The sequence below is a fragment of the Nematolebias whitei genome, chromosome 13 (genome assembly GCF_014905685.2).
Source record: "Nematolebias whitei isolate Nwh7 chromosome 13, NemWhi1, whole genome shotgun sequence".
NCBI classification, from domain to species: domain Eukaryota; kingdom Metazoa; phylum Chordata; class Actinopteri; order Cyprinodontiformes; family Rivulidae; genus Nematolebias; species Nematolebias whitei.
Window position 1 is genome coordinate 18396593 of NC_056510.1, and position 24639 is coordinate 18421231.

At 42.5% G+C, this 24639-nt stretch overlaps 4 protein-coding genes across 11 annotated transcripts in view; all 4 read left to right on the forward strand.

Annotated features, from left to right (window-relative positions):
- The window catches only part of myo10l3 (myosin X, like 3), a 71088-nt gene extending 69837 nt beyond the window's left edge, over positions 1–1251 (forward strand). Inside the window, exons 38-41 of the mRNA XM_037686148.1 lie at positions 19–142; positions 235–690; positions 763–954; positions 1044–1251. Of these exons, the coding sequence (XP_037542076.1) occupies positions 19–142; positions 235–690; positions 763–954; positions 1044–1148 (877 nt within the window). The 3' untranslated portion in view covers positions 1149–1251. The remainder of the gene's footprint in view (positions 1–18; positions 143–234; positions 691–762; positions 955–1043) is intronic.
- Positions 1252–4761: 3510 nt separating this feature from the next.
- pttg1ipb (PTTG1 interacting protein b) lies at positions 4762–8522 on the forward strand. 2 transcript variants are annotated; one of them, XM_037686401.1, is made up of 7 exons: positions 4762–4949; positions 5202–5257; positions 5350–5458; positions 6852–6957; positions 7377–7442; positions 7701–7747; positions 8120–8522. In XM_037686401.1, the coding sequence occupies exons 1-7, from the start codon at positions 4856–4858 to the stop codon at positions 8161–8163; spliced, it is 522 nt and encodes a 173-aa protein (XP_037542329.1). In that variant the 5' UTR covers positions 4762–4855; the 3' UTR covers positions 8164–8522. The 2 variants fall into 2 exon arrangements, with proteins under 2 accessions (XP_037542329.1, XP_037542330.1); XM_037686402.1 differs by lacking the exon at positions 8120–8522 and having other exon boundaries at positions 7377–7457.
- Positions 8523–9377: 855 nt separating this feature from the next.
- On the forward strand, positions 9378–12344 carry sumo3b (small ubiquitin like modifier 3b). 2 transcript variants are annotated; one of them, XM_037686404.1, is made up of 4 exons: positions 9378–9525; positions 10050–10178; positions 10260–10331; positions 11630–12317. In XM_037686404.1, the coding sequence occupies exons 1-4, from the start codon at positions 9505–9507 to the stop codon at positions 11690–11692; spliced, it is 285 nt and encodes a 94-aa protein (XP_037542332.1). In that variant the 5' UTR covers positions 9378–9504; the 3' UTR covers positions 11693–12317. The 2 variants fall into 2 exon arrangements, with proteins under 2 accessions (XP_037542332.1, XP_037542331.1); XM_037686403.1 differs by having other exon boundaries at positions 10050–10331; positions 11630–12344.
- A 10886-nt stretch (positions 12345–23230) lies between these two features.
- fmnl2a (formin-like 2a) overlaps positions 23231–24639 on the forward strand; it is a 51490-nt gene continuing 50081 nt past the window's right edge. For all 6 annotated transcript variants that reach the window (XM_037686927.1, XM_037686930.1, XM_037686928.1 and 3 more), the window contains exon 1: positions 23231–23793. In XM_037686927.1, the coding sequence (XP_037542855.1) occupies positions 23680–23793 (114 nt within the window). In that variant the 5' untranslated portion in view covers positions 23231–23679. The remainder of the gene's footprint in view (positions 23794–24639) is intronic.

Here is a 24639-nt window from a genome sequence, read left to right on the forward strand (position 1 = left end):
CCACCCCCCCCATTTCAGACTGGCTGGCAGTGAGGAAGCTCAGGATGAAGGCCAATGGAAGCTGTATTTCAAACTCTACTGTTTCTTGGATGTGGAAAGCATGCCTAAGGAAGGAGTGGAGTTTGCATTCATGTTTGAGCAGGTTTGTTGGATTTATTTTCAATTATTTTAAGCATTTAAGTAGATTTAAATGATAAGTTATTCCTTTTTATCTTTTTTTTTTTTTTTAATCAGGCCCATGAGAGTTTGACCCGAGGTCACTTCCCTGCTCGTGAAGAGACCCTGCAGCACCTGGCAGCTCTGCGCCTGCAGTTCCTGTTCGGGGACAAAGCCCGGGTCACGTGGAGCCTGGAGAGCGTCTACCCTGTCGGGCGCCTGCGCAATCGAATCCTACAATTCACAAAAGCAGGCGGGGCATCAGGGTCGGGTCAGACTCTGGAGCGGCGGAGGACCAGCTTCCTGGACAACACGCTGCGCCGGGGGCTGAAGACGGGCTCCATGAAGAAGCAGCGCATGGAGGAGGAGCAGATGCTGGAGATGTGGATCAAGGAGGAGATGTCTGCCACCAGGGCAAGCATTGTGGAGAAGTGGTCTCGCCTCAAGGCTTTGGATCAGCACCAGGCCATGCTGAAATACATGACCATCATCAAGGAGTGGCCTGGATATGGATCCACTCTGTTTGACGTTGAGGTGCGCCTTCTAAATCTCCAAGCAGGAAGTTTTTCTACAGCCGTGTGATGAGTCTCATGTTTGTCTCTACAGTGTAAAGAAGGAGGGTTCCCTCATGATCTGTGGTTGAGCGTGAGTGCTGAGAACGTGTCTGTCTACAAAAGAGGAGAGCCTAAGCCTCTGGAGACCTTCCCGTATGAGCACATCGTCTTCTTCGGTGCTCCACAGCCGTGCACTTACAAGATCACCGTGGACGAGAGAGAAATGTTCTTTGAGACACCAGAGGTGGACTTTTTTTTTTTAAACCCATACAATAATGTTTAACTTTTCGCTGTGTAAGTGGGATTTATGGTTGTTGCTTTGGTGTTTTGCAGGTTGGAGAGATCACAAAGATCATGAAAGCCTACATAAACATGATCGTGAAGAAGCGCTGCAGTGTCAAGTCTGTGTCCAGTTATGGAACCAACTGGATCAGGTGATGTGTTCGAGGCGTCGCAGTATGATTTCTGGAGTGGAGGTTTTGACTTGAGCCATGAAGCAACACGAACAATCTCCATCCAGGAGGAAATCTTTCAATACAGAATGGAAAACACGTTTTTATTTTTTATTTGTTTCCCCTCTGGATCTTCCGAGTGTTGCTTCCTTCTTCACCGTCTCCAAATATGTTCCCTGCTCTAGTTGGTTACACTGGTCATTTCCACACAGTACTCACAAAGAAATGTGTATTTTTGTTGTATTATTTTTCCAAGTCTGGCGAAACTTTTGCCACAACTTGAAATGTTTTCACTCCCAAATTACCAAAAAAAAAAAAAAAAACCTCCCATAAACATGTACTCAGACGTTATCTCCGTAAGTGCTGCACACTGACTGAATTAGCACCTTTAATGCTTGTTTTTTCTGGTAAATATTGCGATCCCTTGTAATGAATGTTCTCCTGAATGGAGTCCCTCAGGGTAAAAAAAAGAAATGTCCCTATTCTTGCCTTATAGCTACGTGGAGAGCAGATGTGGCCTTGCAGAAGCAGAAGACAAACTTGTGTGTAATTGTTACTGTTTTGTACGCATGCCACAAAAACACATACATCAGGGGTGTCCAAAGTGTGGCTCACAGGCCATTTGCGGTCCTCTGAGTGGTTTTGTGCGGCCCGCGACTGCAATTTAGGAATTATATAATTTTTGGCCCGCAGATCTAAAATTTGCAAAAGGTGTCCAGATGCATAAATTTCTTAAGGGTGACATTTTTGTAATTTTTAGTTTTAACACAAAAGAGGAAATAATCTTCCTAAAATGTGCAATATTAAATACAATTTTTTTTTAATTCATTCTTTTTTTTAATTGCAGTTTCATGTTAAAAAAATTTTTTAAAAGCCACAAACCTTTACCTAATTTAAAAAGTATTTTTCATTAGTACTTTCAAATTGACGATTTTGGCCCACCGTGAAAAAGCTTGGACACCACCAATCTAAAAATTAAAATTAAACATAAAAAAAAAATACTCTTTGACTATTAATATTACTATTTAATAAAATATTTGTGCTTCTAACCCAGAACCAGCATGAGCTGAATGTATCTCTATAAAATACCCCAAACTTTAAGCATGTGTTTTAAAAAACAAGCCAGTCGACAACATTTAATTGAACTTGTGACTAGTTTGCGTGTGTTTGCTTTAGATTTTAGTGGTGTCAGCAACCATGCGAGGGTGAGGTATTTATTTATAAAATAACTCAATGGATTTGAGAAAACGAGATAAATTGCATAGATGCAAGTTTTGCTACTTGTTCAACTTTTTGTGCTTTCAAGGACACAAAATGTTACTTCAGGATGGACAAGCTGTTTATTCTGGGCTTTCGTGACTTTTAACATACTAAAGAGTGATTTCATTCATTTACTGTTTTCCTGTTATTAAGTCCACCGACCTACCGTTCATAATCAGTCACTTGATGTCAGCATAACAAGCTTAGTACTTACCTCACGTTAGATTTCTGTCTTCCATCGCTCTCCAATCATTCTGGTCAGCTGCCGGCGGCCGAACCAGAGACTCACCTTCCCATCGATGATGACTGTATTTCTGGGATTTCTGACTGTTTTGAAGAAGAAAATTCAGAAAATGTTTTATATCAGAATTTTAAAAAAATGCTTTAATAAATTATTGTATTTCAAAAGTTACTGTTGTGATCTCTTCTTTTATTGTGTCTTCTAATGAGCAACTTAATGTTGAGACAATGAGCCAGTTATGACAAAATGTTGTTTTTATATATAAAACCCTGAGAAAAAAATAAATGGTAAGTGTCTATTTTTAAGTTTAATGTTATGAGGGTTTGTTTTCAGGGTTTGGGTGGGCAAAACCATGAAAAAACATTAACTAATGATTAACTGCTAGTTGACAAACCTCAGAAAGTCTGATGGGGGGGATAGTCACAATTTTATTTTATAGGTGTTAGTAAACACAATCATTCCTGAAAAAGCCTAAAAACCCTTATAAAGTTTTTTTTTTTTACTTTGTCAAAATTGTTTTAAACGCTCCTGTAACATTACTGCCCTCTTGTGATCCTTAGGGGTAAAATTGACCATATTGAAATCCATTATAAATGCATTTTCTGATACATATTGTAAAATGTTTCTTTTCCAGTAACTGTTTTCTTAACCTCTATTCTTCTTTCAATTCTTATATTAGCCCACTGGAGGATGCTCTACTTTGACATTTGAGCGCATCTGTAAATAAAAAAAAACTGCAACTTCCCCAGAAGAGATGCTCATCCTTCCCGATGACACGTGCAGTTCTAGATCTCATCTTGTCTGACAAAGTAGTTTTACTTTGGATGTGAAGAGCAACAAGTTTGACCCAAAATACAGCCTCATTTTATTTATTATTATTTTTACATTATGCACTGTATGTATTTAGTTATTTATTCAGTTAATTATTTAAATTTTCATAAGATTATAATTTGTAAAATTTGAAAATAAAAACAGACACTTGTGGAGTTATTTTTATTTTTTTGTAAAGCTGTTAAATGAGTTAAAATAATAATTAAAAAAATATATTTTAATATTTTCATTTCAGGCTGAGTTAGCTTCAAAAGAATGACTAGTTTATTGTTGACAAAAAATATTAAAATAGTATTTTGAAGCAGTTATGGGAGGCGGTTGTTTATCTCCTTAAGAGCGCATTTATTGTCAGAAGGTTCAATTCAATTCAATTCAAAAATACTTTATTAATCCCAGAGGGAAATTATATATAAAAAAAATTAAAAATTAAAAATTTAATTGTTTATTTTGACACTAAAGAATTATTAGGTATAACATTAAAAAGGCTCCTAAGAGAAATTAACAAGTGTTGGGTCATTGCAGGAAATAAATAAATAAATATGTTTTTTGTTAGAAACTAACTAAAGTGAAAGCTATAGTATCTTGGTGACATGACTCAAAGGCACAATTTGTTCCTTTTTTTTTTTTTTTTTTTGTTAAATTGACTAAAATACCAAATTCAACACAATTTAGCAGCCATAAAAAAGGATTTCAGCACCAACCTTGTGATGCTACAAGAGGCATCAAATTGACATGCAGAATATGATGAACAGAATGAGGCTGTCAGGTCTCTGTGGGGGTTGGAAATAGACAGGACAGATCGTAACCAACGTAAAAATAAATATATAAATTAACCAAAAGCAATGATCGTGCACTTTAAAGTAAAATAATAAATAAAATAACAATAAAATAAAAAATAGGAGTGTCCTAATGTTACTGCACAGCAATTTCAGGCATAAAAATATGTTAAGCTTGTCTTTCATGAAGTCAAAATATTTGCTGTTGCTTCTCAACAGCTAAAGATAGCTAATTCAAAACCTGATAAAATGCAAATAATCTGGACGCAAGCTTTGTGATGTTAAAGTTATCATTGATAAATAAATGTGTGTTATTACATAGAATCTGCATATTTAGTAAAAGTCCCCACGTTTGCATCAAACAAAGCAGGGTGTGTAAATGTCTGCTTGTAAAAAGCAGCGAATCAACACAAATCCAACCTTTTTTTTTTTTTTTTTTTTTTACCACATAAAGTTATTTGCAGCCAGATGCGCCCTAGCGTTGTGCGTCATGACGTCACTCCTCGTAAAAGCGCTCCAGCATTCTTCCTTGACTCCTCAGCGCAGCAGGCTTCTCATCTCTCCTTCCTTCTCCCTCCAGCCACCATGGTCAGCTTCCCCGCAGCTTGTGTTTGCGCCGCCGCGGTGTTTTGCGCAGTTTTCTCCGCAGCAGGAGCGCAGACGCCCACTCCGTCTCCGGGTGAGTTTTCTGCGTTTGTTTTCTTGCTGACTTGAGCGTGTGGTCAGGAGGTTGTCACATGACACCAGCAAATTGGATTTAGAGGAACGATTCAACTCTTTTAGGGGTATTTGTTGTCTGTTGTTCTTTTTCCCCCTCTCATGCGAGCCTCTGCTTACTCAGATTACACAGGAAATAAAGCAGCAACAAACCAAGTTGAACTTTTATTTTCTTCTTGTTTGTATATTCACACAACATATGTGTCCATTTCAGCTCCTTGTCACCTGAAATCCAACAGCACGTGCGCTGAGTGTCTGCAGACTGTGGCTGTAAGTTTTCCACAGTTCAGTCCAACACAGTCTCCACTTTGTGTTGTTGTTGTCAGGAGTTTGTGTGTTTTTTCTTCTTCGTTGTGTTGCAGTGTCTTTGGTGCATCACAACCAAACAATGCTTGGACTACCCAGTGAAGAACATCCTGCCCCCCAGCAGTGTTTGCCCCCTGAATGATGCACGGTGGGGGGTTTGTTGGGGTAAGACTTAAGTTTTTTAAATGTCTGGGGTAAACGTGAACCTACTTTGGTTAAAATATGTACGTTAAACGCATGCTTACTGCTATTTTATTTTATTTTTTACTGTTTTTTAGACATTTCACATGCCAAACTATTCATCTTAATATCAGTAGCAGAATATTTTAGGTAATTATCAAAAAACCATAACTGCTATGAGCTACAAACTTCAGTCCCAGAAACCTCACGGAAACATGGGTGCTCACCAGTGTGGATTTTAGGTGAATCCAGTCTGGGTTTTTTTAGTATTTTTCTGTCCCCCTTCCTCCATGGAGCCCCGTTCTGTTTCTAAACACAACCATAGGTGTGATCAGATCTCTTTGGCGTGGTTTTCTTGGCTTTTCTTTTTCTATCACCTACCACATGTGTCAAACTCAAGGCCCGAGGGCCAAATATGGCTCTTGTTAACATCTCATCTGGCCCCTATAAGATCATATTTTAAAGGTGAAATATTTTTATTGCTTTTCATTTTACTTCAAAACTGAGCCTACTTTAGTTGAGACTTCTCGTGACAGTTGGACAACTTGGAAGCCAAATGAAACTAGCTTGAATTTTTCCATAATCTTTGATTTTGATGCAGTAAAAGTGACAAAGAGCATCAAATGAAACAGACAAAAGTCTTGTTGAGGAGCCTGCAGCCAAGAAAAGATGTCAGGTGGCTGGAGACCATATTGACTGAAGGTGGCCCTTGGTTTTGAAATAAGTTTTTAATGTTGGCCCCCTTTTTGTAACTGCGTTTGACGTCCCTGGAGTCGCATTTCTTCTTGCGTCCTTGTCCTGTAAGGCTGGCTACAGTCCTGTGAACCATGCACTTTTTAAATAATATTGGAAGCGGGTCAGACGAAGCTGCTAGATGGCTTTACCTTTAACATGGATATCTCTAATCTTTCTGAAAGCTCAGTCAGCTCTCGCCTTTGCTTTCTCTGCTCCACACGTTGTGCGGTGCACACAACACCAGCAGTGTGCTTGCTCTCTTTAAAATGGCTGCTTGCTTGAAAACTTGACTATAATGCAAAGATCAATGGCTACAAACAAACCTTTTCTAATTTAGCACATCTATACAATCAATCATCACTTTTGGCTGTTTTTATTTGTTTATCCTTTTTTAAACGTATAGGCAGATATACTGCTTGAGTCACTTTTTATGTGAAATGAAGTATTAGATTAAGTGTAAATGCGCCAACTGTTGTATTTGTGTTCGTATGTGAAGCTCTTGGTTGGGTCACACATGATGATTCAGTCATCGTTCACGTTTTCCACTGAAAAACCGCAACGCGCCTCACTGAGTATCTTCGTCGGCTCTTTGTCAGTTCCATTTGTTTTGGAGTGAATTTTGTTTTCCCCTTTTGATCCGCAGTCAACTTCCAGATCCTGATCATCACCATGTCGGTGCTCGCCGGCATCGTCGTCGTCTCGGTTGTCGTTTGCTGCTTGTGCTGCTGCTGCAAGTGTGAGAGAGCTGGGTGAGCACGGGGTCACATGAATCTCTGGCTGTGAAATCTGGTTTAGAGGAGGAGGTGGAAGAAGTGTGTGTGTGTGTGGGGGGGGGCACACAATGGCTTATTATTCTGTAAGGCTAGGCTGATACCGCCATCTCCAAAGGCCTGCCAGAACTGAGATCTGACAAGTTCCCTGAATGTTTTATGAAACAATGCAACACACTTACTCTACCTCGTTGGTTAGTTTAGATCAAATCTTGAAAGTTTAGCATATCATCAGGAGAGCCTATTTTTGTCTGACATATCCAGACTGCACCGTATTCTTAAATTGTCTGTTTCCTTTATTTAAATTCAGGTTTTGTTCCTCTAGAACTCACTGAATGAGCTTTCACAAACAGAGATGTGAAGCGTTTGGATATAAATACGTGATTTTTGTTTCATAGAAACAAGCGAGAAGACGAACAAGCAGAGAGACAACAACGGGGAAGGAAGTCCCGTCAGAAAGCGAGGTGAATGGCTGTTGAGTAGGTGTCTGCCAAGATGAATCATTATTAACACAGGTTGGAGAAAGAGAGCAAATAATGAACTGAATCCATCAGTATGGACTAGCAGTACAGACGTTTGCTTTTTCAGATGCACACAATTCGCAGTCTTTGTTCAGCCACATGTGAAACAGCGATTCGGTGGATAAAAATGAAACGCCTTGTGCTGATTGAGCTTTTTTTTTAAACACCAACTCTTCAACAGTTTGTTCTTTTTATCTTCAGGAGGACTGAGATACAGCTGAGACATGATGAAATCAGGCAGAAATACGGTGAGGTTTGCCTCCTGAACGTGCGCTTTTTAATTGTGTAAATGTGAAATATAAGGGTAAATTTGTTGTGACTTTGTTCGTTTTGAACAGAAACAAACTAATAATAAACGTACTGTTCAAAAATATGTTGGATTAGAAAAGATCTAGCATATAAAAGTATAAAAAACATGGAGGGACAAATAATAAAAAAAAAAAAACATTTGTCAGGTCACAGAAATGGTCAAATACTGCCATCTACTGGACAAAACGTGCATCACATAAACTCATTTTTAATTTCAAACTATACTTTTTGCTTTATAAAAACAGAACAACCTTTGAAAACGTTCACCTGCTTTAAAATTTTATTAATATAATGTTAAACTTTTTTCCCAGGTCTGGCAAAGGACAACCCATACGCCCGTATGGACGATCGTTAATTCCATCGATGATTCCTTCAGAAGGTCTTTTTGATGCCAGTAACAACGAGATGCAGCTGTACTGTACCTTTTGATCAACTTGATTATGTGCATTAATTTTTAGTGTGACAGTATTTGGAAAACACCACTTTCTTTACAATTTTTAACATGTGAAAGAGGCTCGCTAATTTCTTAAAACTGATTTTACGAGTGTTTTTGCTAATAGTATTTTCTGTTCATGAAGGAGAGCAGATGTCAGAACAAGCATGTTAATTGATTCTGGTAATAACTTTTATTAGTTTTAGTACCACTGTTTAATTCACTTGTAAATTACACATGAAATGTTAGGTTTTGGTGCAGCTTCTTTTGAAATTGTAATCGTTTGTTTAAAAATTAAAAGAAGAAAACACATTTTTTTGTTACTTTTCTGTGTGATTTACATATATTTGATAATAAAAGAAGAGATTTAGTGACATTTAATACAACATCATTTGTTTGGAAATTAGCACATCCCTAATATTTCACTGCAAATGTGCACAGCGAGCCATTTGGTTAACACATTCATGCTCATACTGAAAAATGCTGGATTGTAAACCTGGATGGACTTTGTTGTTACATTCATGCTCAGTTTGTGGAGTTACTTTGTTCTTCCACATATCACAGAATACATTATTTTAGTAAATGGAGCATTTTCTAAAAGTGTCGCCTAATTCTGGAAAGCAAGATTTCAAAATGTACTTTATTAACTCTCAAAATGATGACTTAGTTATGACACATATGACTTAGTTCCTGATCATCCTAAAATTATAATTGGGCATCTTATAATTATGACTTGGCACATCAACATTATGATTTAGCAACTCATAACTATGAGGAGCTGCATCATAATTATGAAGTGACGTTTCATAATTGGGAGATTATGAGTCATGATTACAACATATCATTCATCGTCTTGTTTAGAGTGGGTGTAGTTGTTCAGGGACGTGTTCCTGAATAGCTCAAATTTCCACATCTTTCCACATGTGTTTTATTTATTTAGTACCCAGCGGGGTTACTGGTTTAGTGTAAAGCTTTATAGTACCTGCTGTCCTGGACTGGATGGCTTGGAAACATTCACTCAGCTCTTGGAAACAGGCCTTTATGGCGCGGGAGTGCGCAAATTTCCATACACGTTCACGAGTCCGCGGCCCCGCGAAAACTGTGGAACACGTGACCATTTTGGTCGAATCGCCTTTAAACCAGAGGGTGCGCGCGCTCCTTCTCTCCGCACGGAAAGAGCCGGAGAAGCCGACACAACAAGCCGCAACGCCACCGACAGCAGCGCCTCGACGTCAGCGAGAGAAACCCGGAGAAAGTGGCAGAATGTCCGAAGAAAAGCCGAAGGTCGGTACCGAGTTTTTATTAAACCACGGAGCGTGCGTTTCGGGTTCACCGTCCGGAGCCGGGGGTGTCGGTTAGACAAGTTAACGTTAGCACATTGCGCTAAAAGCTGGCCCTGCTGCCAGGCGGTTTGAGCGGGTACTAGAAAACAAAGGTTTGCGGATGTTCTGGCTTTTAAGCGCAAGTTCTGCCGTATTCGCAGCTTCTACTTAAAGTCTTAGTCTCGCTTGCACCATGTGAAGCCACGGAAGTTATGTTTTAGAGTAACCGTTGAAAAGGTTAAATTTGTACAAACAAACAAAAAAAAACCCCATCTCGTCCTGTGATTTGCGCCATTCATTGTGGCTCTCTGCGCCAGTTCGGTTAGCTTGTTGTGCTAACCGCTAGCAAAAGCAGCGTGCATGGGGTTTAATCGATAAAAGCGTTCTCCTGGTCGGGAGCACGTATTATTTTTCTGTGTGGTGGTTTCGTTAAACAGCAATGTGACATTTTGATCGTCCGGTTCGGTGGATCTGCTTTTGTTGCAGGAAGGAGTGAAGACGGAGAACGACCACATTAACCTGAAGGTGGCGGGTCAGGATGGATCAGTGGTTCAGTTCAAAATCAAAAGGCACACTCCCCTCAGCAAACTCATGAAGGCATACTGCGAAAGACAGGTAAACCCACCAGGAAAGGCTGACACACGTGCTCGTTGTTCACGGGAGACACCGTTACGTCAACAAACTTGTCTCTTTCAGGGACTGTCGATTCGTCAGATCAGGTTTAGGTTCGATGGACAGCCAATAAATGAAACGGACACACCTGCACAGGTTGGTAAAACACAATGTACTGCAAGCTGATGCACTCACTCCTTTCAAGATGGCTGACCTTAAAGAGCACAACAATTTTTAGACGTGTGCTAAATTTTGGTGTGGTTGTAGCTTGGCCAGTTGCAACACATACTACAAGTGCTACTGAATTAGGATGAAAAATTCAAAATGGTCACAGCTAATGAACCTTAGTCTGCACAAAGATGGCTACAACTCAGCCACATTTACAGATATTGACCCGGAGTTTGATGTAGCCTACATCTCTATAACGGCAGGCAATATGCATTCCACCAGGCCTTGCTATGCTTTTAATTAGATGCACAACCTTATCGGCATGGAATCGTATGGGGCGATATTGGCGATAAAGTTAAATATCGGATATCGGCCAATCCATAAGAAGAAAAAAAAAAAAAAAACCTCATCAATATAAAAGGCTTCTGTTTTGAGTTCATTTTTAATTTAAGAAACTATCAAGTAATCTATTAATGCACTATTACTTATGCACTCGTCGCTTGTGAACAGGTTGAGTTTAGGTTTGTGAAGATGTACAAACTTGCACTGTTCGAGTGTTGTCATTGTGTTAGAGAGTGAATGTCATGAATAAATTTGACATTAAACATAATCCAAGTTGAAGTGTTGCATCATTTTCAGCTCCTTTTTGGCATCTGGTCAAATTGACAAAGACCATGCAGAATAATGTAGTATTTTAATTCCACAGCAGAGAAAGCTATGTAGTCTCTGTAAGTAGATCTAGGGAAAAAATATAATTATTGGTATCGGCCAGATACATTTTAACATTTTGAACACTGGTCAAAAATCCAATATGCTTTCCTACTTTTAATCATTGTAGTAGTATTTCCAAAATCAGGATTTACATCTATTACTCTGTATGTCCCAGTTAGGCAACTTTTAAAGGAGATGATTTTCTAAGCTCTAAAGGAAATGTTTCAGGCTCGCTTTGATCATAAAGCAGCAAGATTACAATACCTACGCACTCTTCCACAGCCTGTCATTAGAGCGATTTCCTTCGCAGCTGAAGTCAGGACTCTCCTGTTCCCTTGTCTTCTGCAGTGTGTTTTTCAAGACGAGTTTTCTGCACAAATTAACCAAACCCTTATAAAGTCTAGTACCCATCCTAACTAGAACACGCAGCAAGCCAAACCTCACATTAGTACTTATACTAGGGAATTATTTTTATTCTCATAATTCAGCCATGACTGATTTTATCTAGTCGTCACAACACTTAACAGTGTGAAAATGTATGTGTGACTGATGTAAAAACTTGCTTTTTGTTTCAGCTGGAGATGGAGGATGAGGACACAATTGATGTTTTTCAGCAACAAACAGGAGGAGTTGTTTAAGCGGCATTTGGACTGTTGGTAGAGCATCACCTTTTGTTCATGTTGGGTTTCTTTTTCGTTATAATTTACTCCCCATGCTTGGCTTCACGTCAGGCTGTTCTTGACAAAAATTGGATTCATCTGGAACGCTTGAGAAGCTGAATGGCCTTTTTTTAAAACCTTTTTTTTTATTTGTCTAAATGAATTATTTTAAAACCGTCAAAAGCAGGAGCACATCTCAAGTGAGAAGTGTTGTCATTTAAAAAGTACTTGCTGAGATTTTAGGTGGAACGCTGTAATTATGTCCATTTATGGAAGAATGATTCTGATGTTTTGTAACTTTTTAAATCTTATTTTCCAGCAACATTTATTTAATATCTACCTGGTGTATCGCAAACAACAGGAACTTTTGTGGAAGAAAATATGTTCTGGTCAACTCGGATGTAATAAATGATGTTGCGCGGTGAGGTTCCTGGACCAAAAATGCCCAGTTATTTTTACTTCTACAACTCAAGAAGCTGATATAAAAAAATATACTGCATTACTGATACATACTTTGACGCAGAGGGAAATGGTTCTCTTGTAAATGGACCCTTTTTCCCATTTTTGTGGACCCTTAAAAATAAAATCACCTTTTATCGATCCATTATCATTTAAATATTTCACTCACTGTATAAGTCATACATACTGTGTTTCCAGTTTTGAATGGTTTGTAAAAAGAATATATCTACATATTTTTGTTAGCTGCTTGTGTGTTTGTAGGATTTGGCTTTAAAATAGTCCACTGGTGTTTTAAAAAAAATGTAACCAGTTAGAAATACCAGTGAGCTTGAGTTATTTTATTTTTTTTGTACATTATTTGTTGTCTCTATTCTGTATACAATAAATATAGTTTGATATGTTTTGAATTGTATTTTGGGTTTTCTGTTAATAATCCTGCACTAACGTTTTCAGTCTAAACGCTAGAGGGCGCTATTTCACTAGATTTTCTTGTGCTGTTTTGTCGATCGCTGTTCTCTTGAGAACCTACTCGAGTTCTCTTCGGTTCTGATTGTCCTAACAAAGACACGCAAGTTGCTTCATTTGTATCCCATGAGGGTTTAAGCTTCCTGACCCTCCTTATTTAAGCAAACTTGAGTTTGCAGATGTTGCTGAATAGCAGCCAAGTGAATTCTCCACAAGGTTTCCATCACAGAGGTCTGATTGTGTTGTATTTTTTGCCTCTTAAAAATTTATAGTTCCTTGTGGAGGTGTCAGAAATGGGTCACGGTTGCTTTTAAATAGTACAGAAACGCAGCTGCAGAGTCCCCCAGCCGCCTGTACGTTTGACCTGGTGTTGAGTGCATATACTGTGTTGCCCTGGTTAGTTTGAGGGAAACATTTGTTTTATTAGGTTAAATTCTTTATGTAAGCTGACTGAGACATGCTTGAGGCTATGACATTGAGTTTTTGTTTAAGAACTACATCAGCTCGGGGAGTTTGCTGTCACCATCAGTTCTTTGTGCTCCTCATGTGCTTGACTGCAGTCATGAGAGTGACTTCTGTTGTCTCAAAGTTTAGCCAGCGACGAGTTAGTGTCATGCGCTAATCTGCTGTAACGGCAGAGAAACAATAGCTTTTTTTAAATGATGATGGGTAGATTGAGTCCAGTTACACATTCACTCATCCAGATGTGCTTTTAGAGCACGGGTCAGATAATGTTAGTATGGCTTTTTGGATGTGATGGACAACAAAATGCATTAAAAAAATCTTGGTGAATGACATGAAGAATCTGTTTTGTTTATCTCTATTTTTCACAAGCAAATATAGTTTTGTTTATGTTTACTAAACCATCCATCCATTATCTTTACCCACTTCTTCCTTTTTGGGTTGTTGGTGCTCATGTCTAGCCATCACTGTGAGAGGTAGAGTACGCAGGTCGCAAGTGAATCACAGGGCCACGTGACGACAAATGAGACATGCAACCACTCACACCTAGGGACAATTACAATCAGCCTAACATGCATGTTTTTGGTCTGTGGGAGGAAACTGGAGTACCCGGAGAAAACCCACGCATGCACGGAGAGAACATGCAAACTCCACCTAGAAAGGCCCCCGGACCGGGATTTGAGCCAGAGTATCCTGCTCACTGAGAGGCAGCAGCTCTGCCAGTTGCACCACCGTGCCGCCTCTACTAAACCAGAACTGACTATTTCTAATGAAATATCAGTTGTGTTTTCATTTACTACACAATCTTGGTGTCTTGAAAGTAATGAATGTGTCTCAAGCTGGTTTTGGTTTATGTTTATTTACACCTGGAACCCAAAGAATATACCTTCCAGCAATCTTAGTCCCTTATACTTTTCATTTACATTTTTAACAAAATGTTATAAATAATTAGAATCTGTACCAAAAAAAAAGGAACATACAAATCGTTTATAAGTCCTTGTTTACTTTAATCACACGTTTCAATGCAGTGACTTGTCAATCAACTGGGGTGGCCATTTGGGGGGTCGTCAAGTTCCACCCTCACCACCCCTCTGGCTCCATCTCTGGTCAAAGGACTTGCATGTTTGAATCCATAGTTAAATAATTATTGGTGCAAAGGGATAAAACTAGATTTCATACGTTTTAAATAAAATTGTTGAATTTTGATGCAGAAATTAGAACCGTTTGTGTTTATCTGCAAAGACTTAACTGCCTAAAACCCACAAAAGTGGGCAAATTAGCACAAGGTTACAAAAGCAGTTTCATATATATAACTGCATATTTTTACTGCCCATATTCAGATAAGATTACACACGCTGCAAGTCTATTTCATTTCTTATATCTGATATTATGAAATAGTTGTGCATTTAGAATTGTACGAAATCAACTTTGCTATTTTAGCCTTATGTTCAGCAATGTTTAAAGAAAATGTCATTTATAGATTCAAATCTGATTTCCATCCATCCATTATCTTTACCCGCTTATTCCATTTTGGGTCATGCGGGTCGCTGGTGCCCATGTCCAGCAATCACTGTGCGAGGGGCGGGGTACACCCTGGACGGGTCGCAAGTCCATCACAGGGACACATAGAGACAAACGAGACAAACAACCATTCACTCTCTCACTCACACCTAGGGACAATTTAGAGTTACCAATCAGCCTAACATGCATGTTTTTGGTCTGTGGGAGGAAACCGGAGCACCCAGAGAAAACCCACGCATGCACGGAGAGAACATGCAAACTCCACCCAGAAAGGCCCCTGGACCGGGGTTTGAACCAAGGACCTGCTCGCTGAGAGGCAGCAGCTCTACCAGTTGCGCCACCGTGCTGCCCCAAATCTGATTTCATTACAACTAATAATCTGGTGAAATTAAGCTCATGCTCTTCATCTGATAGCAGGTGCAAGTGAAAACCTCTCATTGATTAAATGTGTTTTTCAAACAGAACCTTACAGTCTCTTTTCTCTTTTACAGTGTAAGTGGGTAAATTAGCTCTTGGATGCTTAAGGATCCTTGAGATATAATCAGTTTTAAAAAGCTGTAATAATGAGGAGCATCGACTCGGTCGATAATATCCATTACGCAGTCAGAGAGGTGGTGCACGATCCATAAAGCACACAATACACAGGGAGGGGTCCTTAAACATGTACTGACTGCATGAAGTCAGTCTGCTGTGTTGTGCATCATGAGAGTGTGTGCAGACAGCTAATCTCAAATGTGACAACCCCCCACCCCCTTATGAAATCAGCCCAGCAGCCTGAACGAAACCACTGTGGACGTGGAAACCCTCTGGATTATATCCAGAACTCTATGCTGATGTCATCTTGTCGTGCATAAAACAGTCCCCCACCCTGAAGACATCAGATTTCATTGTTAATGCATGTTGTGCATCTTTTTGGGGTGGGGGTGTGTGAGATGACTGCAGTTGGAGTTTTGTGGAAAGTTTAACTTCTTTCCAGAGACTTGTCAATCATTTCTTTTCCCCTCCCCCTCGTGTTTTCTCTTTTCCTTACGTGTGTCTGTCTGTCTGTCTGTCTATTAAAAAACAGGTCTCACTTGTAAATGAATCTCAGAGGCTCAGTTAGATTAATCTGTATAAATAAAGGTTGAATGAATGAATCAAAGCTCTGGCGGTGCCTGGAGAGAAGATGGACATTTTCTAAAGAATCTCTCTAAGCTTCGAAGAGCAATTTTGGATGCAAAAATATGAGTCAAAAAGAGATTTATTCAATTCAAAAAAACTTTATTAATCCCAGAGGGAAATTATTTGTTCTTGTAACTCATTATCCTCATTTCATTAAGAGATGTTATAGATACTGATGGCTGTAGGCAGGAAGGATCTCTTGTAAAGGTCCATCCCACAGTGGATCCTAAGAAACTGGCTGCAGATGCCGTCCAATCCGTCCACCCAGACTCCGCTGGCCTCTCAGTTCCCCCGGTCTGTAGAACTGCCCGAATGCCGAGCAGAACTCCTCCCAGAGCGATGGCCACACCTCCCAGCAGTCTGCCGAGCTCCTCATTGCTGCGGACAGCCAACTGTAGGTGCTGAGGGACGATCCTGTTCTTCCGCTGTCATGACCCATGTTTCCTGCTAGTTCCAGGATCTCAGTGGTCAGGCACTCGAGCACAGCTGGCAGGTAGATGAGAATGCATCCACAGAACATCCTTTTCAACTCATTTGGGATTTGAGGCTGTAGGCGAGATATTATTTGAGCTTTTGAGATGTTAATCAGCTGCTGTTGGTTGTAAAAAAACTGCCTCGTTGCCATGGTTACACATCATAACAAATGTCCAAAACTAAAAAAGTTTCCAAAATCCTTCCAGCTGCACAGCATCTGATACCAGAGGAAACAATCATCCAAAAAATGTGATTCACATCCAGAAAAAGAGGAATTAATGTTTCCAAAAGCAAAATCTCAGAATGAGTGTGACAGAGCTGCTCCAACATGCTGCCACCTTGAGCGGCGTAATTCTAGAACAGAATATAATAATTCTCTGTTTAAGTCAAAAGAGGAAATGATGTGGTTAAAAAAGTGTACAAACAATAGGGATAACCACACCCTGGAGAGGATTGTGAAACAAAACCCATTCCAAAATGTGGGGGAGATTCACAAAGGGTGGACTGCAGCTGGAGTCAGTGCTTCAAGAACCACCAAGCACAGACATATGCAAGACATGGGTTCCAGCTCTCGCATTCCTTGTGTCAATCCACTCTTGAACAAGAGACAGCATCAGAAGCATCTCACCTGGGACTGCTGTTGAGTGGTCCAAAGTTTGCATTTCCTTTGGAAATCAAGGTCCAGAGTTTGGAGGAAGAGAGGAGAGGCACAGAATCCACGTTACTTGAGGTCCAGTGTCAAGTTTTTACAGTCAGTCATGGGTTGGGGTGCCATGTCATCTGCTGATGTTGGTCCACTGTGTTTTCTGAGGTCCAAAGTCAACACAGCCATCTACCAGGAAGTTTTAGAGCACTTCATGTTTCCTGCTGCTGACTGACTTTATGGAGATGCAGATTTCATTTTCCAACAGGACTTGGCACCTGCACACAGTGCCAAAGCTACCAGTACTTGGTTTAAGGACCATGGTATCCCTGCTGTTAATTGGCCAGAAACTCGCCTGAACATAATCACATAGAAAATCTATGGAGTATCATGAAGAGGAAGATGTGATACACCAGACCAAACAATTCAGAAGAGCTGAAGGCCACTATCAGAGCAACCTGGGCTCTCACAACATCTGAGCAGTGCCACAGACATTGGTTACGTACTGTAACCCCAGATTCTATGACTATAGGTGCAGTCCTTTAAGGCTATCGCTAGTGGGTTTATCCCTACGCGTGCAGCGCAGCACTGAAAACTTTAGTCCACGCCCACCTACTGTGTGGGTCTCATCTCCGGTCCGTATAAATTACGGTGAGACCAGGTAATCGGCTCCCAAATAGCTTTTTTCTTCAGCCATTTAGGAACCAGTGAGGCCCAGAGCTTAAAGGGCTATGCCTATACTCATAGAATCTGGGGTTACATTACGTAACCAACGTTCTATTTCGTATAGGCTTCGCCCTTTAAGGCTATCGCTAGTGGGTTAAAGGCGAAGCAGGATGTAGTCTATGCCTCACTGGGTCCACTCAGACACAACATGAAGCACCTGCTTGCACAAAAAAATTTTCATCACTCAGCCTTCTGTGTGCGTAATTACGTGCTGCGTAATTGCGTGCTCCATGCGCAGGAGTGCACAGGAGAAAGATCTCTGGTGAGGAAAAAAGGCTGAGATAGCAGACCTGCTGCTGTGAATAGGAACAACGGAGGATACGAATTGTAACAGTGTAACGATAAACGGAGCAGACCAACAGCTCCTCAGGATGAACCGATTAATAACGATAAAATCAGCAGTCATGAACTTGTGACTGATAATAAATATCTCACACTGCGACTGCATGCAGGCAGGTGTGAGCTCAAAAGTGAGGCTCCAGTAATGCACTAACATACGTTGAAAGTGGCGCAGTGCGGCCTTGTGCGCCACGTAACATGAAAAATGCACGCATGGGACAGAAGGAGGTGAGATGTTGCTTCCTCCTCAGAATTATGAGGAAGAGGATACAACCCATCCAAGTTATCACTCTTGATCTGAATGAGCTTGTGATGTTTTTCAGAGAAGGGTTAAAATGCAGTACAGCTGAGCTGCTGTCAGCTTGAACTCTGAGACATGAGGGAGTAACAGAGAGAGCAGACAATCACTCACACTCTTTGCTGACGTCAGAACTAACAGCAGGGCTGTTTTAAATGACAGAAATTTAAGTAAAACCTGATCTAAAGGCTCAGAAGGTGCTTTGATCAGAGCGTGCAGGACCATCATTAGGTCTCACTGTGGAGCTAGTGGACATGACACCGGTCTGTGTCTCTGTACACCTTTCAGAAAGCGCTTCATCAATGGGTGATTAAAAACTGTTCTGTCACCGAAGCCCTTGTGACAGGAAGAAATAGCTGCAGCATAAGTTTTAATTGTGCTGAACGCTAGATCTCTGTCCATCAGCTGCTGCAGAAAAGACAGCATGCCACCTAGTGGCCATAAGATGGCCTCCACACCTTTCTCTGCGCACCAGCGCTGACAAAATTGTCCACTTGATGTGTACAGCGTTGTGGTGGAAGCAGCTTGTGCGCCCTGAGCATACGCACCACATGCTGTGGAAGGCCCATCTTTTCTAAACGGATCTGTTCAGCGGACAGACCCAAAGATGCTGACCTATTTCTGGGCGACTCCTGATCGCTCTTCCTGTCTGGAGGAGAGTGCCCCCCACAGCAGTTTCCACAGCCAACCCGATATCAGTCACTGCAGATTCAGGAACCACGGAGTGCATATGCGTTCAGGAGCTACGAGGATGACTGACGGTTATTCCTCCCAGACCCAGTCCAGGGTCCGTGATATCGGCAGAACTGGAGGGAATGCATAAAGGAGCATTTTTGGCCACAGGCTGTGAGCGAAGGCGTCCACTCCTAATGGTGGGTCGTCTCGTGGGCTCAGTGAGAACCATAATCGACACTGGGCATTCTCCCATGTGGCGGACAGATCCACTGATGCTTGGCCAAAAACCTGCTCCAAATCCGAGAAAACAGTTCGGGATGGAGGCTCCAGTCTCTGTGGCGGGGACCGCCCCTTGACATGATATCCGCTCGCCTGTTCAGAAATGCTGGGAAAGTACACTGCTCTGATGGAGAGCAGTTTTCTGTGTGGCCAACACAACAGCTGTTTTGCGATGCATAACAGTTGGGCTGAGCGCATGTCTCCCTGACGGTTTATGTAAACTGTTGTCACTTGTTGTCTGCGTGGATCAGAAAAATGCGGATCCTGCAGCAGGGGCAAATGCTGAGTCACGTTTCAGACCGTGAAAAAACAAACATTCTAGCACATTTTGTGAAGCGACATGTGGTCCAGCCACTGTGATCCCACTGCTTGGGACAGACACATTCCTCCCAGCTTGACAGGAGCGTGTCTGTGAAAAAACTGAGACGTGTGATGTAGGCCTGCTGATGGGTACTCCCTCTGACAGAATGAGGCAGTTTCCCCAGTGATTCAGATCGTTTCTCACGGAGGGGGGCACAAAGATAATCCACCTCTTCTGGTGCACAGGATCTATGCACAGGTGGGCAGACCATCTCTGAAGGTGTCTCATGTGAAGTGGGCCCAACGGAACCACGATGTGGGCCGCTGACATTGTCCCAGGCGTCGTATGATAGACAGAACTGTCACTATGCTGCAGGGTTTGACACAAAGGAGCTGAGCTGACAGAGCTTCGGCTCTCAGCTGTGATAAATGGCTCTCATTGTAGGTGAGTTAGCTCCACTTCCAGATAAACAATCATCTGGGACGGTCAAACAGAAGTTTTCCCAGTTTATAGAAATCCCAGGTTTAGCAGGTGTAACACTAGTGTTTTGGTCTGTGCAAAAGCTTTCTAACTGGACCGAGCTAATAAGAGCAGATCGTCCAAATAAAAAGATTTCTCATTCCTGCCATGTGTAACGACTGCAGAGCCGTCTCCGCGCATTTCGAGAATGTGCGTGGGGTGTTTAAGAATGATGGAAATGTGAAAATATGCACTCTTCAGATCTATGGAGGTGAAAACCAGTCGTTCTGGTGAAGTTCTCCAGCAGCTCTGGAAAATATGTTTTTCGTCAGAAATTCCTGAACTTCTGACTGGAGAGATGAGCTCTGTTCTGGAGAAGACAGAACCATCTCTATAATCCCTCTGAACGGTGGGGGTTGAGCTGTGAACTGCAGCGTGTAACCCCTTCTGATCAGATGGTCCATCCATCTGTCCAGGGAACACACTCGCTGCCACTCTGAGTAGCGCTCGGAGAGCGGGCACACATTGTGTTGTGTCATGTTTCTCATGAAGGTCAATCAGACTAAAAAATCCTTAACTGCCATCACTCGCTCCAGAGATTCTCCAGGGGAACCCAATGGGGGCTCCGACAGAAAAAACAAAGGCTGTATGTGTGCCTCTGTGCTGGGCCCAGGCTGCGGACTCACATAGAGCTGAGGTGAGCCGGCGTGCACCGAGAGGAGGCGTGAGCGCTTTCTGAGTGAGACGCCGTTTCGGTGGAGGCTGCAGCTGTCATGGAGAAACATGTTTACTCCCGCTGCTCTGTGAGTGGGCAGAAAAACAGCAGAAATTAAAAATGGGCTCTGGCTGAAAAACGAGGGATTTTACCAGACTCGGTCTGCTGAAAAAACATCATTTTAGTTGACGTGGCAGACGAGTGTTTTGTGATATTTACTGAACTGCGATGCCTTTTAAAACACTGTTTAGAGGTTACTGGCTCGTTCTGTGTGGGGAATGTGTGAAGAGAGGCAGCTGTGAGCTCAGCTGATCTGACAGTCTCAGATGAACAACTTTCAGTGGCGTTTCTGTTTACATCAAGAACATACCTCGTCAAAAAACACATACCTTCCCCTCAAGGATCTGTTACCTGGTGGAGGGGGCCTGCTGGGCGTGAAGTCACTGCTGCAGCTGTGGAGCACCTCTGGTGCTGTTATTGGCCAAGGCGGTCCCTCCAAAGGCCAGAGTGGCAGATGGACTGTGACGTCACCAGATACAGTCTCTGAGACCTCCTTGGACCTCTGCGATTCCTCAAGGATGGTCCTGAAGTTGGTCCCGAACAGTGCCTCTGGGGTGATGGGGCCCTCCAGCAGGTCTTTCTGCAGCCTTTCGGACAAGGATGGCGAGAGGCGGAGCCAAGTGGTCCTCCGGATCATGGTCATCCAGGCGACGATGAGGGACAGGCAAATCGCAGAGGTGGCACATGTTTAAGATGACATCAGCAGCTTTACAGAGAGAGCTCTTTATCTCCTCCAGCAGGTCTGCTTCCTCCAGCCTCTTAGAGATGCTGTAGGCCAGCAGGGCGGCGTTGTTGTTAGCTGCGGCCGTCTGGGATGATTACAGGTGAGCTCGGTTGGGGGACCTTGTCACCATCTGGTCATGCTTCCCTGGAGGGACAGGTTGCTGGTCCATCCTGGAAGCTTTTGCCCCAAGTGCCACCGCCAAGCTTGGCTCCAGGGGGGGAGGGGGGCCGAGGGAAAAACCCCAATCGGTAAAAACCCTGCACTCTGGAGATGGAGGCGAAGGTGGAGATGGCTGTCTTCAGCTTGCCAACCCAGCTGCAGCCTCGTTCCAGTGTGATGTCACAGTTGGACAGCGAGGCCAGATGGGGTCAGGACGATGAGCCGGGGCGGAGCCAACCTTGCAACCAGATCATCAGATCAGGGTGGTAGGAGGCGAGGGACGGAAGGTCCCTTGTGTTAACATCCTCCTGAATTATGCCGGGCAGCTCCGAGAGGAGGGCACCGACGGCTGAGAGCGGTGTGGTCGCCAACGTGGGAAGATCTGAGGTGGCTAAGCATCCACTCGGCCACTCGTCTTCTATCACTATGCTCTCCAGGAGGGAAGGGGCAGCTCCGCATCGCCTTTCTCGAAGGAGTCATTTGATTCACTGCGTGACTTTGCGTCAAAGAAGGTGGTGGTGTCGTCCCGCACATAGCATCTCGCCACAGAAAAAAACACTCAGCAGAGCTGCTGCCAACAACGCCTTTTTCGAGGGAATCATCTGATTTACCTCAAGAAAAAATACGTTAGAAAAGGCTGTGGTGTCGTCCAGCGGGTAGCGGCCCGCCACGGAATAAACATTCAGCGGGGCTGCTGCTAACATCACCTTTTTCGAGAAAATCATTCGATTACCGCAAGGAAAAAACGTTAGAAAAGGCTATGGCGTCGTCCAGCGGGTAGTGGTCCGCCACGGAAAAGTACTCCTCGACGCTTACCTTGAACAAGGCTGCTCGTCTGCTTCTCCTCGGGGAGGAAGAGCTCACCGGGACGGCAGGAGGTTGGCGTGGCGAAGACCCAGGCATCCTTAGCAAAGGTTGTGCCGGTCAAAGCTGGACAACTTTCCTTCTTCGTTCTTCTGACAGTGCTAGCTAGCTGGCTGAAGAATAAATGGGAGCCGATTCTCAGTCTCGCCGTAATTTATACGGACCGGGGGAGAAGCCCACACAGCAGGTGGGCGTGGACTAAAGTTTTCAGTGCAGCGCTGAGCGCCTTAGGGATAAACCCACCAGCGACAGCCCTTAAAGGGCGAAGCCTATACGAAATAGAACCAGTTGTTATCATGAATCCAATTTGTTTCCGTCCAGGTAAGATGGTCCTCCTTACCCTGACTCCTGTCGGGAGAAGTTGATCAATTTTATTGAGACAAGCTGATCCTTCGAATTAGGAAGTTGCAGAGGAAAAAAAGAGGCTCTTTAAGGGTTCACAGGACGAAAGAGTGCAAGCAGGGACGTCTGACTTCACCGGAGTACATTCATACATATATCATTGTAATTTTAGATTGTTATTTTGTTCTTGTGTTCCTTTGTTCTGTATGTTCAATAGTTCAATAAAATAAAAATAAAAAGAAGCATCCCCTAAACTTAAAAAAAAGGAAAACAGTCTGTTTTGACTCAAAGTCCCATAATGCAACAGCGAACAACTGTTGGGCTTCTGAGCCACGCCCCAAGAAGCAGAAGTGGGAGGCTCGTCTCTGGTCGCTGGGGGGGGGGGGGGGGGGGGGGGGGGGGGGTGATCTCCTCCTCTTCGATCAGCAGCGCTGGGATTGAGAAAGCTCAAACAGGCGGAAAGACGGAACCAGTGTGAATCATGCCCGTCGTCATTCCTACCGACTGGGAGTGGAGTCGAAATTGTGCAAGATACGGATAACTCCGAGGAGAGGTCCGAGCTGCGTCTTCATTTTGTGTGCGCGTGAGAAGAAAATGTCTCTTCAGGGTCTCCGCAGCTGCTTCTGCCGCTCGGACCCGTCGTGTAATGTTGCCTCTCTCTCATGTGTTTTATGAAGAAGAAGAAAAAGAAGAAGTGACCTGGATAAACCTGCTGGGAGCCCAGAGGGCGTGAGGATACTCAACACTTTATTTTTCACCGCCGTGAAGCGCAAATTGTATTTATTTTTTCCACACAAGTTTAACTAAGGGGGCAAAAGTTGTGCCTGGTCCAGAGGAACCATGGGGAACGCAGGCAGCATGAACCAGCACACCGACTTAAGGGGGCACAACATGCCCCTGAAACTACCCATGCCAGAGCCTGGTGAGCTGGAGGAGAAATTTGGAATCGTTTTGGTAAGAAAATTTATGGGAAAAAGTTGTTTCAGTCTGCTCTTTGTTCTCTCCACGCTTGTGTCCAGGGTTGGGACAACTGTGTGTAGGTTGGATCAGTTTGTGCAGCACGCCCCTCTGTTTTTAAGGGGGGAAAGGGCATTTCTAACAAAAAAGTGCCCTTTTAATTGTACATCTCCATTTAAGTGTCTTTTTTTATTTTTACCATAAACTCATCAAAGTTGTTTTAAAGCTTTACACTTGTACTGTGATCTGAGAATGTTTTTAAACTCCGATAAGAAGCACCTGCACTCCTAACATAGAGTCTTTGGATTTATTGCCATCTCTTTCAACTTTACAAGTCCAGACGATGAAGGTTTTAAGTGCCCCCATCACGCCAGGTCTTTTGAAACTTCTGTCACTTCGTAAAGTGCCAACAGACGTGCCAACAATTACTGTTACCAGGCTGGAAGCTGAGGGTGAAGACAGGGATTAGAAATAATCTATCCAAGAAGTTCTGATTGATGCACAGAAATTGTTGGTGAACTTTTTATTTTTATTTTTTTAAAGTCAGCCTCTGCAGGGAATAACTTTGGCTATTTCCCAGAACGGTGAGGCGAAATTTGAGAGTTGGTCGTTCATTAAAAGTACTCTGTAAAACATAAAAACAGAGTATCCTGAACTATATCAGACAGTGAAATGTGGGTATGAACTCATTGTAAACAAAGCTCTCTTGATTTAATCAAAAATCACATGGAAGTTCAAGTCATGTGATTGACTTTGATTGTGTGTAAGAGAGGTTTTTATCGCCTACATATTATATGCATATTATATTCTGAGCATCGTGAGTCTTTAAATAATAAGGATCCA